At 40.3% G+C, this 15,157-nt stretch overlaps 1 protein-coding gene and 1 long non-coding RNA gene across 2 annotated transcripts in view; both read right to left on the bottom strand.

Annotated features, from left to right (window-relative positions):
• SYPL1 (synaptophysin like 1) overlaps nt 1-12,488 on the bottom strand; it is a 24,591-nt gene extending 12,103 nt beyond the window's left edge. The window contains exon 1 of the mRNA XM_035020373.1: nt 12,326-12,488. Coding sequence (XP_034876264.1) covers nt 12,326-12,394 — 69 coding nt within the window. The 5' untranslated portion in view covers nt 12,395-12,488. The remainder of the gene's footprint in view (nt 1-12,325) is intronic.
• A 329-nt stretch (nt 12,489-12,817) lies between these two features.
• LOC118020637 lies at nt 12,818-13,524 on the bottom strand. The gene is made up of 3 exons (XR_004681969.1): nt 13,436-13,524; nt 13,238-13,337; nt 12,818-12,910 (listed from the first exon to the last, which is right to left on the bottom strand). It is a non-coding gene; the product is annotated as an uncharacterized LOC118020637 (long non-coding RNA).
• Between the last annotated feature and the right edge of the window lie 1,633 nt (nt 13,525-15,157).

Genomic DNA, 15,157 nt, shown 5'->3' with positions numbered 1-15,157 from the left:
ATGGATACTCTCTACACATAAATATTCATGAATAAGGAATGAAAACAGAAGGCCAGAGAAAATTGGGCATATACCCATTAGGATTAGAAAAAAGAAACAGGATACACAATAAGGAAGCCAGAAGGAGACCTGTGTGTAACTAGATAAATTCTATCTAACAAAGCTTGTATTGCAGATCACCAAGGAAAGGAGTGTGGTGGTTTTAAAGGTATGTCCACAAACTCTGATACTCCTCCCTGCAAGAGGCAAAGATTAATTTTCCTCCCTATAAGTGTGGACGGCTTCTAGTAAATTGAATATGGTCGAAAAATGGGACATCTTTCCGAGACTAGGTGATAAAGAGACTACAATTTCTGTCTTCCTTTCTCTCTTGAATCACTGGCTCTGGGGGAAGCCAGCTGCCATATTGGGAGGATACTTAGGCAACTTATAGAGAGACTTGTGATGAGGAACCACTGACTCTCAGCAACCATGTGAGTGAGCCTCGAAGTGTAACATTTGAGCCTTGCCAAAGGCCATGTGAATGAGCTGGGTGTTAGAGATGACTCAATCGCAGCCAACAGCTTGAGTGCAAACAGGGAGACTCTGGGCTGAAACCCCTCAGGCTAAGCCGCTCCCAGATTCCTGACCCACACTAAAATAATAAACGTGTGCTGTCTTAAGTGCTAAAGGTTGGGGTACTTTATTATGTAGCAATAGATAACTAATACAAAGAAGGACTTCAATAAATGGTCCAGGGGCGCCCGGGTGGCTCAGTCGGTTAAGTGTCTTCGGCTCAGGTCATGATCCCAGAGTCCTGGGATCAAGCCCCACACCGGGCTCCCTCCTGAGTGGGGAGCCTGCTTCTTCCTCTCCCCTCTGCTTCTGCTCTCTCTCTCAAATAAATATAATTAAATCTTTAAAAAAAAAAAAAAAGGTCCAGATGGGCTGAAGACAAATGCAAAATCGAGTCCGTAAAAATTTTTAAGACAATATAAAAGAAAATTTGTGACCACAGAGAAAGGAAAAATTTCTTAAGATTAAAAATAAGAACATATACTAACCATAAAAGATTGTTAAATTCAACTATAGAAAAATAACTATAGAAAAATCAAAAGTCAGCTTTTGAATGTAAAACAAGCTACAGACTAGGTGAAAGTATTTGCAATAATGTCACAAAGGATTAGTTTCTACTAGTATATAGATCTAAGAGCAATTCTTACCCACGTGTACTACAGAACATGCACAAGAATGTTCATAGTGACATGGTTTATAATATTAAAATACTGAAAACGTAGGAGCAACAGGAAAATGGATAAAACATAATAGTATACACTTACAATGGGAAGTTTAATAGCAATAAAGATATAGGAACTACAGTTGCCCACGTCAATATGGATGAAACCTAAAAACCTAACGCCGAGTGGGAAAAAAAAGTTGCCTAAGTCTTCATACAGTATGATGCCATTCTTTTAAAAGCTTTGGTTACTTATCTACACCACTCCTGCCACTATTTTTGTTCAGGCCCTCACCATTTTTCATGGGGACTAACCCAATAGACTCTTCCTCTCATTTCTAATCTCTTTTGTAGCATGGGCTCATGTGGCTCTCAAGCACTTTAAAAATGGCTTGTTTTAGGGCACGTGAGTAGCTCAGTCCTTTAAGCATCCGACTCTTGATTTTGGCTCAGGTCATGATCTCAGGGTCCTGAGACTGAGCCTTGTGTAGGGTTCTGTGCTCAGCGGGAAATCTGCCTGGGATTCTCTCCCTCCTCCTCTGCAAACTGCACACCCCTCCCATGCTCCCTCTCTCTAAAATAAAATAAATAAATCTTTTTAAAAATAAAAATGGCTTGCCTGATTTAAGATAGCTGTAAGTGTAAATCAGACAATGCATTATAAAGACTTAGTATTCAAAATGTAAAATATCTCATCGATAATTGTTTATATTGACTACCTGTTGCAACAATATTTGGATTTATAAATAAAATATATTAAAATTAATTTCACCTGTTTCTTTTCGCTTTTTTAGTGTGGCTGGAACACTTAAAATTATTATGGGGCTTGCATTGTAGTTTGCATTGTTTCTATTGGACAGAGGCTTTAGAGTGATGTCACACTGATCTGAAATGAAGATCTGGTCACGGTACTCCTCTGTTTAAAGAGATTTCCTCAATGACTTTCCAGAACTAAATTTAAGAAAAAAACAAAGCCCAAACTTCTTCATTTGGCCAAACAGGCATGGCTGAGGTACCCTCAACCTTATCCTTCTAGATTTATATGCACTCTATTCCCCACCCGGTGCTGTATGACTCTGTCACACGGTACTACTTACTACTGCCCCTGAAACACATCATGTATTTATGTCTCCAGTGTATCTGTTTCTTCTGCCAGGAACTGTCCCACCCCCAAACTGTTCTCTGACAAGCTCACCTTAAAGGCCCTTACCAGTTTCTTATGGTTGAACTATTCTGTCTCCTGGGCTGCCATAGACTTGGGTTCATTAACTCATTACTATAGGCATTTCTCTTGTGTCTTGATTTAAAAAAAAACAAACAAAAACAAAAAAACCCAAAACAAAAATAAAAACTAGTTTCTAACTAAATACAAAAATTAAATAAATGGCATACTGTACTTACTGCTCTTAAGCCTAATGCCTTTCCCTGTCCCTTGGCAGACTGCCATGTCTTTGTTACTTGGTCTTACTCAAGATTTTCAGTGCCTGCCTAGCAGAAGGTCTGGCACATAGCAAATGCTCATTAAATAACTGCTTAATTAAAGAAAAAACCAATTTCCAATAACCTACAAATAAAATCATATTTCAAGTCTTACATAACCATCATTTCACAGCTATCTTTTTGTTATAATGATAAATAAATGTCATCTTTGCAATTCTGGTCTTTATCTCACTGGAAAAAGGGACAAGACACACACTTTTTACTACATGAATTATAAAACAACCTGAGGGTAAAGTATCCTACTATCTCACTTCTCCCTATTTTCTACTACTATTTTGATTTAAATTCGAAATTATATATTGGCAGCCCATGGTGAAACCTGACCTGCAGATGACATTTGTGTGATCTTCCCAGAATCCATAAAAAATATGAATTTGTTGTTGGTATTTTAATACCAGCATACCACACATAAAAATTTGATTTCCTGCTTTTCCTTACTGTGGGGAAACTGAAAATATGGCAGCATCAGACCCATATTCCCATAAAGCAACAACCATGTGGAACTGAGTGACAGATGACATGTAAGACGGGGCATGTGCTTTTTCCAGACTGTTGCCACTCTACTGTCTCAATAATCCTCAGGATGCATGTTAGTTACCAGGAATCAATGAGCTTATTCTATTGTTTTTCTTCCAAACAGCTTGTTTCACTCACTCACTTTATGAGGGTGGTTCCTATGTGCACTTCAGTTTGTATTCCTCGTCTAAACAAGGAGTACTGGCATGCTCATTTCTATTGCCTTGCCACTTATGAAATTCATTTTCCCATTCCTCTCTATTCCGTGAAGAATGGCTAAAAGTGCTAACATGAAGTTCTATCTGTAGAGTAACTAGTAAGAATCTAAGGACAGGATGACAGCAAGCTTCTCTTCAGGTCAAAAGGTTCCATATTTCATTATGACAGACTCAAGCTGCCAAAAAACAGTGTCAACTTAACTCTCTACCCACCAGACCAATACTAGATACATGGAAGATCCCTCAGGAATTTTGAGGTTTGTAACTTTGGAGTTAACATTTCAGTTTGGTTCTCTAGAACACTACTCTCCAAAATAAACTGCAGTAGTCAATTAATTGGTATATGAGAAGAAAATACCTGAACTTCTATTTGTATTTACTTTTAGACTTAAACAAGGAATTAAAGCCTTACTGAAATTAATATATCATTGCAACCCATGCTGGGTCTGTAGGTCCGAGTCACATGCCAGTACAGCACGCTGGGTATCCTGAAGGTAAGAGGAGTCCCATGACACGCAAGGACAGTGGTACCTTCACCTATTCTTTCCCTTTTAGTGTTCATGTATTACAATATGAGTGTGCCTGGCTGAGTTTATGGAATACATTACCTAGTTTTAACCAAACTAACCTTCGCAAAACAGACCAATGGCTTAAACATGTCTTCAAAGAAACTATAAACTAATAATACAAAAACTCACATCCAAAAGAGAAAATAGAAGCCCTATATGAGCTATATTCATTAGCCACATTCCAAGGAAAAACAGATTCTACTTAATCAGATCACAAGAAGATGGCACATTTATCTATATATCGGATGAATGTTTGAAATAAGGATTTAAAAATATGAATGAAATTTACCCCAGGCATAAAATATGCCTTAAGATACTGACATAGGGAGGTGCCTGGGTGGCTCAGTCAGTTAAATGTCCGACTCTGATCTCAGTTCAGGTCTTGATCTTAGCTCAGGTCTTGATCTCAGGGTCATGAGTTCAAGCCCTTAGCCCACTTAAAAAAAAAAAAAAAGATAGTGACATAGTAAAAATATCCATCTAAGTTATGGATGCATATTGGGGCTCTATGCATAAAATTTTACAGATAAGGATTCATAATAAAAAAAAAGTTTGGAGACCCCTGGTATTTTCAATGAGTTATTTAGCCTGTAGCCAGAGTTCCAGTCCTCAATCCTATTCCTAGACCCTGCTCAGCTCACTGATGCTTCTGCTGGGAACACTGGTACTCATCTATATATGGGTGTTTTTTACAAGTTTCTGACTATTTGGTTTCATCATTAATCTGATGTCATTTACTTAAATTTCTTTCTGTTCGAGGTTTAGTCTAGAAACTGATATAACCGAAATCTTCAGAAATAGACCTAAAAGAAAAAAAACAGACCTAAAAGTACATTGTATATGAGTGTTTATATGCAAAATCAAATGTATGCTTTTTACTAAAGCTGAAAATGAACTATCACAACATGTTTGCCTTTACAGTCAGTAAGATTAGATGCCTAGAACCAAAGCACTGGTTTTTATGAGTTAAAGTCCTTGTGCATTTACTAAAGACATTCATTTTTATTTTTAAAAATTTTAAAAAGATTTTTATTTGACAGAGAGAGCACACACACAAGCAAGGAGTGGCAGGGTGAGGGAGAAGCAGGCTCCCGGCTGAGCAGAGAGCCTGACGAGGGGCTCCTAACCCTAACCCTCACCCAGAACCTGGGATCATGACCCGAGCCAAAGGCAGACGCTTAACTGACTGAGCCATCCAGGCGCCCCCAAAGATGTTCATTTTTAAAAATGTTCTGTTATTGATGCTATTTCAGTTTATTCCCACTATGCGCCAAGCAGTGAAGTCCGGTACAAAGTACTTCAGTTTCATTCTTCCATGATCTCCCTCTGCTTGTAAAGTACAATCACAGAAAGTTCTAAACAGCCTGCTAGTACAGTTCCATAACCCTTAATAATTTGGATCATGAAAAGTAAACTTGAGTTCCTGCGGGAGGAAAGAGAAGTTTTTTTTTTTTTGCCAACTCTTAACTATTATATGTTGAAAATACCTTTTTTTAATTATATTTTTAAGTAATCTCTATGCCCAACGTGGGGCTAGAAATCACGACCCTGAGATCAAGAGTTGCATGCTCTACCTACTGAGCGAGGCAGGTGACCCTGTTGAGAGCACCTTTATGTCACCTTCATCCTTAAATAATTCTTAAGCTATTGAATATGGAACTAGAAATCTCTGAGGAACTTAAATATATTTATTTCAAAATCATTTCAGATTGTCCTACTTTTATGTTTTTCAGAGTAAATCCATATCTTGATTGTTGATCTGGCGGGCTGTCCTGAAGTGTATTTGTGTCACCGATTTTGACCTTTTAAGTGAAAATTAGTTTTCTTCATGTGTTGTAGGATATTTGATGTAGGCTCAAATTGAGGTTCCTCCCCCTTTTTCTACCCCTGTCTATAGTAGTTTTACAGTCATTTCTAAATGGCTGCAAATACCACATCTTACGATGGGACCCCCAAACTACCAACATATGAGAATATTGAAGTGTTCACAAATTCAGACCTCGAGCTAGCAGGTAGATTGATTCAGGTCTTAGAAGGCTATATCTCGCTCTTTCCACTTGTTTAAGTGCTTGGCTCTATGTAAGTCATAAATCCAGACAATAGGTTGAAGCTTTTTCCCAAATATATTTCCCAGATCATGAACAGTCCTTCTTCCACCCATATTTTGTTTCATTTCTGTTCCCCAATGATGTTTACTGTATTAATACAGCAATTCTCAATGTGTGGTCTGTGGTGCTTTGGGAGCACCCAAGACTCTTTCAGAAAGTCCATGAGGTCAAAAATATTTTCATATTACTACGACATTATCTGCCTTTTACATTGTGTTGACATTTGCACTGACTTGAGCAAAGGCATTTGTGGGTGGAACTGTTGGGCTTTAGTAAGAATAAGCAATAGCATCAGAGTTATCTCATTGTCATGCACTTGCAATTAAAAAAAGCCAGTTTTAGTTAAGAATGTCTTTGATGAAGCAGCAAAAATTATGATTTTTATTAAATCCTGACCCTTGAGTCTTCTTAATATTCTGTATGATGAAATAGGATGTGCAGATACTTTAACCGCACACAATGGTTGTCTCCAGGGAAAGCATTAAAGTACTGTGTTATTTGCTGAACTAATTGTTTCCATGAAACACCATTTTTACTTGAAAGAATAACAGACAAAAAATAGTTATTCAGACGTGGATATCTGGCAGATATTTTTCTCAAAAACAAATGAAGTGAGCCTTTTACTCAAGGAAAATGGGTAGCATTTGTTGCACTGGTGCAACTGAAGTTTTTAAGTGAATTATTATTGTGTTTTAAAATAAATAAATGTTCCCTTAAAAGCCTCTGCTTAAATTTACCCTGATGTGGTAAATGTCAAGAGATACAACCCACATAAACAGAAGCTTTCTGAAGTCCTCAATATTTAAGAGCATAAAGGGGTTCTGAGACCAAAGTGTTTGAGAACCATTGTATTAGACACTGCTCTGTGATCTTAATTTTCCCTTTTATATTTTATCAGAGATTGCTATTTGTATGTGTGGGGTGAGTGTGTATGAGTGTGTGTGTGTTCTCAAAGCCCTTACAACATATATATGTTGTCTATGAAAATTGTATCTGATCTACCCTGTAAGAGTGCTCACGGTAAATAATCCAGAATCAGGTAGAAGAAACAGAGAGCAAAGGCACGGGGGTGAGTCTGTAAGTCTATTAGCAAGCTTTAAGTACAAAGAGTCCTAGTAGGCATAAAATGCTATTTGAAATCCTTTCCATTATTGGGGCAGGGGGCGGGGGGGAAGGAAGTGTACCCAAATGGCAGGGCTAAAAGAAACGTAAGTTTCCTAAAGAGTAGTCTCCTACAGACTGATAGCCTAAAAATGTAAAAATTAAGCAAATGGATGAAACATCTGTCTATATATGTGCTGTCCCTCCCACTGTGTAATACAAACAATTTGTATTTTCTAGGGTGTTCCTCTGTGCTATTTTTGAACCACAAAATTAGGATAAAACATAGCCCCTATTTGCAAAAATTTTATGTTACTTGGGATGATTAAATTTTAAGTATTTTATATAAACTATTGTGTATATTTGGAAGTTTGTTGTTTAAACAAATTGATATATGCAATACTCAAAGAACTACAGATTTTCTTATTTACTGTTTTTCACGCTAATTTTCTTGGATAATAATTTGCCCCAAAGTAATGTTTTTAAGTGTCTTCTGAATTCGCTTGTTAATTGTAAGTATAAAATCAGAAAAAAACATTAAAACTTTATCAAAGAATCAAGAACAGCCTACTTGTTTTTAATTCCTAAGATCTTATTATAAACATGCACCTAACAAGGAAAAAAAAAATCACTTCAGGTACCTTAGGCTTTTGTTTTTTAAGCCTTTGGTAATCTTTTTATTAACTTATTAAAAGACCAATTAGAAACACAAAAGTAGTTATCAAAATGACTAAGAATAGAGTGTTAAGAGTCCTGGATGTAGTTATCATAATCATGGACACTGGGTAAATTACTTCATTTCTCTAACATGGAGATAACAACCCTCATAAGTTGTCAAAGGATTAAATAAGAAAATACAAGTAAAGCCCTGGCATATATATGCCCACTCAATAAATAAGTTAACACCAAGGATACATTTGACCAGTACAGACAAAAATATTCAAAGATGGTCTATAATTCTAAAATTCAACTTAGTGTGTAATTTCTTCTAGGCTCCCCAAACAGTATCTCTTCCACAATTCTGTGTGTGTGCAATGAGGAAAGCATATACTTAGATTCATAAATATTTGTTCAGCATCCACCCTGCGCAAGATAGCAACAAGAAAGTCCAAAACACAGTGTTTAATATTTTAAAAAGATAAATCATTTCAATGAAAAACGTTTACCTAAATATTAGGGATATTTGACTAAAAGTAAGAACCAAGTTAAAATTTACCAGAGAAATATTAAATACTTTAAAAAGTTGCTTTGATAAAATTAATCTTTGACTTTTACTCCTATGTTCTACTTCTACACATGGGGCATTTATTCTTACCTAAATTTTATATTTTCACCTTGATAGGCTTCTAAAGGCCTATCAGATAGGTGAAAAGCATACAACATATCATTTCTAAAGTTTCAAATATGTGATAGGGAATTGAGTAATCTTGAAGGACCAGGAGGTATGTATGTTAGTCATATGGGGCTCAATTCTATCCACTGCCTGGGACTAGTCTTACAAACACAGCATCTCAGTCCTGAAGAACTATTCAAGTACATTATAGTCATTCACATAATTAAATATTAACTCAGTCATTCCAATAGCCCTACAAAGTATTGCTATTCCCATATAAGTGCAACAAAAATTCAACCTTTACTGAGTACTTACTACACAAAGAGAACTAAGACAATGTCACTGCCAGGCACTGTAACTAGGTGCTAGCGGTAGTTTAAAAAAAAAAGAAGAGAAGGAATACAACATGTACAACATGGTGGCTGCAGTTTAGAGGCAAAGTGCAAATGCTTCTGCTCTGGCGATCATATTTTTATTCTGTCAATAAATATTTACTGGGCATCTAATCCCTTGAAAGTTACATATCATCAGGTTATATCTTAGTCTAACATATTCTAGAACCTTGCTAGAGATAAGCTGATTGAGGGAATTATTTTTTTAGTTATATAGATGTATAGATAGTAAACAGCCATTATCTAGATTTTAGATTTGTTTGTAAACTTATTTATTGGCTGTTTTTAGAACTAACCCGCCACACCTCAATCAATGTGTTATGAAACTTGAACAATTCCTTCAAAACAGATTTAAAAATTCCTCTGATGGGCCCTTCTCCTCTAGAAACTTGTTTTATCATTCATGCCCTCTGCCTCTGTTTTTAACCTCCAACAATTCTATTCACAAGTCTCTTCTCTCAAGCCCACAAACACATTCAGTCTTTCCCATCTTTCAGATGGGTTACCACCAAATCCCTCCCACTTTCGAGGTCAAATAGTGGTTTACTCTCACTGTCTTCACTTTCTTACCATACATCCATTGACCTACTACCATCTGGTTTCTGAATTTATGGACGTTGCTCTTAGGAAGCCACCAACAGCCTCTGGATTACCAAAACCAAGGTGTGCATTTTAGTCCTTATTTTACTTAACCTCTCTTTTGCACCTCTTGATATTGTTGAATAGTACTCTTTTCTTTAAATTCTATAGTGATGCCAGATGTTATTTTTCTCCATCTTCTTAGCCATTTCTTCTCTCCCTTGCTGGCAGATATCTGCTGAATCTCCAGACCATTCTTGCGTTTTTATTAAACTCTATACCCATATAGCTAACTGCCTAAAGGATACTTCCTTTTTATGATCTAGAGACCACAAACTCAATACATCCAAAACTGTACTGAGCTTTAACCAAAAATCTGCTTCTTCTCCTTAGTGATATATCTTGGACAGAGGTACCACTACCAACATGTCAGAAATATGGCAGTCATCTTAGAGTCCTCCCTCTTTTCCAACTTCCAAATACTTTCTAATTTTTATACCTCTCTTCTCTATTCCCACTGCAATTAACTTGACGTCCTCATAATTTCTCAAGCAACAGATCTCTCTTCCTTCAATTATGACCTTTCTAACCCATCCTCTACACTACTGACAAAATGAAAATTTCTAAGAAGAAAATCTAATTATATTATTCACTTATTTAAAACCCTTAAATGAGTCCTCACTCCAAATGGTAGGAATTCTGGGCTTAAGTAGAAACTATCCTATAAACAACTCCAAATTCTGTACCTACACATATGCATTTTCCTAAAGAAAGGACCTAGGTTATCAAAGGTTAACCCCATAGGATTAAGATTGGCTCATAGGATAAACTCCTAACTCTTCTGCAAGCCCTACGAAACCTTTCAGAATCATCTCAAAACTACACCCTCCTTCCCAGTATAAATTTAAGCCAACCCCAACTACTTCAAGTTCTCAAACAGGGCTATGCTGCTTCAACTTCTCACACCACTGAACCTAATTTCCCTTTGCCTGGAAAGCCACTCCCCACATCCTCCCTAAGCGAGTAAGTACTCATCCTTCAAGTGTTCTCTCATCTATGAAATCCTCCCCTAGTTCCTGCAAGCAAATGATTTCTCCTTTCACCTACTACACTTTGCCTATACTTTTACTGAAGTATTTATCAGGCTCTCTTGTGTAATGGTATGTTGTTCAAACTGAAAGTAGTATTTCTTTAAAAAGCTTAAACAGGATTTGTTCAAAATATATCAGACCTACGATCACTAATAAACTTACCACTAATGTTTTAAAATATTAAGGAAAAAAGTTATGCCTGTTTTGTTAAAAAAAAAAAAGACGGACAATGTAAGCACATAAACAACTGCCTCATTTACTAAGTGAAAACTTCAACTATAAATGTAATTCTAACCCTCAGTAAGACTTTTGCTTAACCTTTATATTTGAAAAACCTAATTAAACATGATTTTCCTACTGCAATTTCACATTTTTATATACTCAAGTATTTTTCTTTATATTTGAAAATGTTTGCAGAACCCTAAGTGTGTGTGTGTGTGTGTGTGTAAAATATAATTAACATATATTTATGTGTCTTTAAAGTAGACATTTGTGTGAAATCAGTACTGTTTCAGTTTTCAGAAGACAAGCAAAACTTTGGGGGCAAGGCAGGAACCTTTCTGAAAATCAGCTTGAGTACACATTAGGGAATCTGAGTTTCCGTGTTACCTTAAGAAAACATCCTCAGTAGGTTATTTAACACAGGCAATCGGAAGTTCTTACTCTTCGTCACTTGATCACTAAAATATAGGGTTAAAGAGTCACGGATGTAAATGTTGCTGGCTATAAAAGCAACTTGCCTGCACAGAGGACAGATGCCAGCTGCCTATTAATCCGGGCCTGAAAATCAGCACTGAACATGGACTCGGCCACGGAATCTGAAGCGAATGTGCAGTGCCTGATGTATTCGCCAACGCCTCCAAGTGACTGATCACTGCCAAGGTCGAATTAATAAGTCTCCTTTGATGTTAATGACTGAGAGTGTTCCCAGGAAAGGACTAAAAGCTGACTGCAGGCTGCTGTTTAGAAGTATCTAAACAAACTTGCTGGCGACGGTCCTAGCCTGTGTTTGAGTGCAAAGGACTGACCAGACGCGTTCTGTAAAAGACCTTCTCCCCCCACCTCCGTCCGCTGGCCTGACCCACAGTTTATTTTTATCCGTTTTTAACCTGGAGCCATCTCAAAAGCAAACTAAGAACTGACTGCTCGTCGGCTCACTTGGAGAAGGCACAACCAGCTTTCGACGGAGCGCGGCCTGCAGTCAGCACCGGGCAGAACGCGGCGGCTGGCCCTTCCCACAGGGCGAGCAGAGGCGCGACTCCGGCCCCCCAGGTTTCGGTTAGACCGCAACAGGAAGTTTTCTCTTCCCTTGCGGGGAGCCGTGCAACCAAAGAGAAATTTGAACTCCCACTCCCACGGGAGCACCCAGAGGTGCGCTTCGTGTGGGAGGGCGGCCTCGGCCGGGATCGAGGCGGCCGAGGGACTCGTGATTCGACGCGGACCGCGGCGTCCCCGCCCCGCGCAGGCCCAGCCCGCGGCCTCCCGTCCCCTCCCCGCTGTCCCGACCCTCCCGACCCTCCCGACCCTCCCGTGGCGGCGACGGCCTCGGAGCCCGCGCGGGCCCGGCCGCCCCTGCTCTCGCTCCCGCTCCCGGGGCCCCTGGCCTCCCCGCCGAGGGCGCCGGCCGGGTCGGAGCCGGCGCGGGCGCGGGCGCGGTCACGGCGGCGCGATTCCAGGCCTCGCTGGCGCGGGCTGCACTCACCCACTCGAGGACCTTGATGAAGCCGAGCGGCTCCTTGAGCGGGTTAATGTTGAGCTGGAAGGAGGACATCCTCTGAGGGAAGGAGGGAGAGAGTCAGGACAGCGGGGTGGAGAAGGAGGGGGACCGACGAGACCGAGCAGCAGGGCCGCGAGGAAGGCCGGGCGGGGCGGGCTCTGGGAGGTGGGCCCGGGAGGCCACGGGGCGGGGCGGGGCGGGGCGGCGGCGGTTGAGCCGCTCGCCGAGGCGCTGAGGCGGGGACGGAAAAGGGGGCGGTGGCGGGAGGCGAGGGGTGGGCTGGGGCTGGGAAGGGGAGGCGCCTCCCCGGGCCGCACCTGGCCGAGCCTGCTGATCCGCTGGCGAACCCAGTAGATGTTGGACGCCATGCTGCGTGCGCCGCGCCCCCCTCCCCGAGGTCCAGCCCCGCGGCGCTCCGTCTCCTCCCGCGCATGTGCGCGCCCACCCCCGCACCTGCGCAGCACGGTTCGCGCGCACAGCCCTCGCTCGGAGCTAGTCCCGCGCTCCCTGTCCCCGGCCGCAGCTTTCTTCCAGCCGCTTCCGTTCGCAGTTCCCAATCTGTAGACGGACCTAGAAAATATTGTTACAGATGAAGCCACGTTTCAACGCTGGTGTTAGGGGTCTTTTACTCAAATGGTGGAAAGTTGTTGCAGAACAGCTCGGGAGATCACACATTCTTACAGAGATGGAGTTTACTGCGAAAATTATCATTGGAGTCAGGGTTGAAGGATGTATATCGAATAGGAAAAGGCTTGGCCGGACAGCCTCCTGACTCACCTACCCACCTCCTACCCCATCGGGCATGTCCTCAACTTGGGGGTGGGTGGGACTCTGGGTGTTTTTCTACAGAAGGCTAATTCCTGCTCCCTCTTCGGATTCCGTTTAGGTGACGCTCACCTCTTAGCGCCGAGTTTTCGGAGTCCCTAAGTTGTGACCTCCTTAGCGGCTTCCCCAGTATCTTGAAGTTCTTGGAGAGCTGGAACGGTGGCCTGTTGCCCTGCATGGTAAGATGGTTAACACCGTATAATACTTAGTAAATAAGGAAGAAATCAACTTAGCACAATAGGATCCCAGTACCCACTTTCAAGCACTTACCTATGAATTAGGTTCCTTGCCATTGAAGTTATTCTAGGAGGGTTTGACAACTGTTATTGGACATCCTTCTAAGTGCACCTGAGACCACTGTAAGTGGTAGTCCAAGTCTTCGCTGCTTCTTTTGTTGTTTTTCTTTTCTATTCCGTTTCTGCACCTTTTCTTCTGGCACTCAGTTATCAGAGCTCCAAGGTAGTGATCTCCTTACTGGCTTTCTTGCTGCTCTACTCTTTGTATTCTCTTTAGTCCATTTTTCTAAACTTTTACTGCCGTTTTTTTGAGGCCTGGGAGTGGGTTGTGGATAGTAGTGCTATTTTGGCTTGGGTTTCATAGTCACTAAGATTCAGTGTTAGATTGGACTGTTAATTTCCGAATGAGCTATACACTGCTAGAGCAGAACGCTGTTCACTTTGCAATTTTATTTATTAACTTTAAAAATCTAAAATATACTGTAATTTAGTAACCGAGTTTTGGCATTTAGTTTTTCATTTTTTTGAAGGTCTAAGAATTTAGAATTGGCCAGACCCTTTCTCAGCTTCTGAGAAGCTTGATTTTGTTTCCTCTTTTGTGCCCCTCCTTGCTTTCTCTCCTGCTTCATGTTCACACCCAGCAGTGGAAGAAGGCACGGTTGTTTCTCTCCAGAAAACCTTTAGTGCTAGAGTTTGCACCTTGAACTTTAAGAAATTCTCGTCCTTGGCTATGTGCCACTAGTTTTGAAAAGATGCAGACCACTTAAGTTGAGCAGAAGAGCAATATCTGGTCACTTGTGAGGACTAATTCATAGGATCTGACTGGGCCACACAAAGCAGGAGTGAACTACTACAGTTACTTAGAGTTATGTGGAGGTTAGCACTGCTATTGCTGGTCATCTCAGTGCAGAGGAACTCCCACTTTCCTGAGAAGGAGCTGGTAGTGGCTGGCAGAGCAAGTGAGATCCGATTAGGCAACCAGATAGTTGTAAATTTTTTTGACCCTGGAAAAACAAGAGTGTTTAAACAATAGCATCTTCATTGAAGGCACAACTGTTCAAAATCTGGGAAGAATGTTCAGATGACTCTCACATTGACTGCAACACTGGTCATTTTCTGATTTGTTCTTAAAATCTGAGCTAAGAGCCGGGAGCTCTGGGTACAACATGTTCCACTCTCCACCAGGGCTGTTATGGAAAATAATACATGTAATGCAAAATTGTCCTGTCTGAGGTAGTATTATTGAGTCCTGTCAGTGGTAGTATAATTATGGCTGAGTTATCTCCCTACCCATTATTTTACTTTCTCTCTGCTGTTTATGAAACATGTGCCAGGTTATGATACTTGGGATTTAAGGATGTCAAGGGGTGAGAAGGAATGTGTGTTAGGGAAATCATATTATTGGCAAACTATTAACATTCCTTTGTGTTTGTCAGTGGTAATACCAAGTTCTGGTCATTTTATTAGGAAGATGAGACTTTGTAACTCATTCTCAACCAATATTTATCTTTCTCCTGAAAAGATAGTGTTTATTACTGCTGAGTTCAAAACCTGAATTTTGTCAATAAACACAGTTCTGTTCTTTTCTTTTTTTAAAATTTTTTATTGTTATGTTAATCCCCATATATTACATCATTAGATTTAGATGTAGTGTTCCATGATTCATTGTTTGTGCATAACACCCAGTGCTCCATGCAGAACGTGCCCTCCTCAATATCCATCACCAGGCTAACCCAACCTCCCACTCCCTTCCCCT

This window comes from Mirounga leonina, unplaced genomic scaffold, assembly GCF_011800145.1.
Source record: "Mirounga leonina isolate KUSES-001 unplaced genomic scaffold, KU_Mleo_1.0 Mir_174, whole genome shotgun sequence".
In the NCBI taxonomy this organism is placed as follows: Eukaryota; Metazoa; Chordata; class Mammalia; order Carnivora; family Phocidae; genus Mirounga; species Mirounga leonina.
The sequence above is the reverse complement of the archived record's forward strand: the minus strand, read 5'-3'. Positions and strand labels throughout refer to the sequence as shown.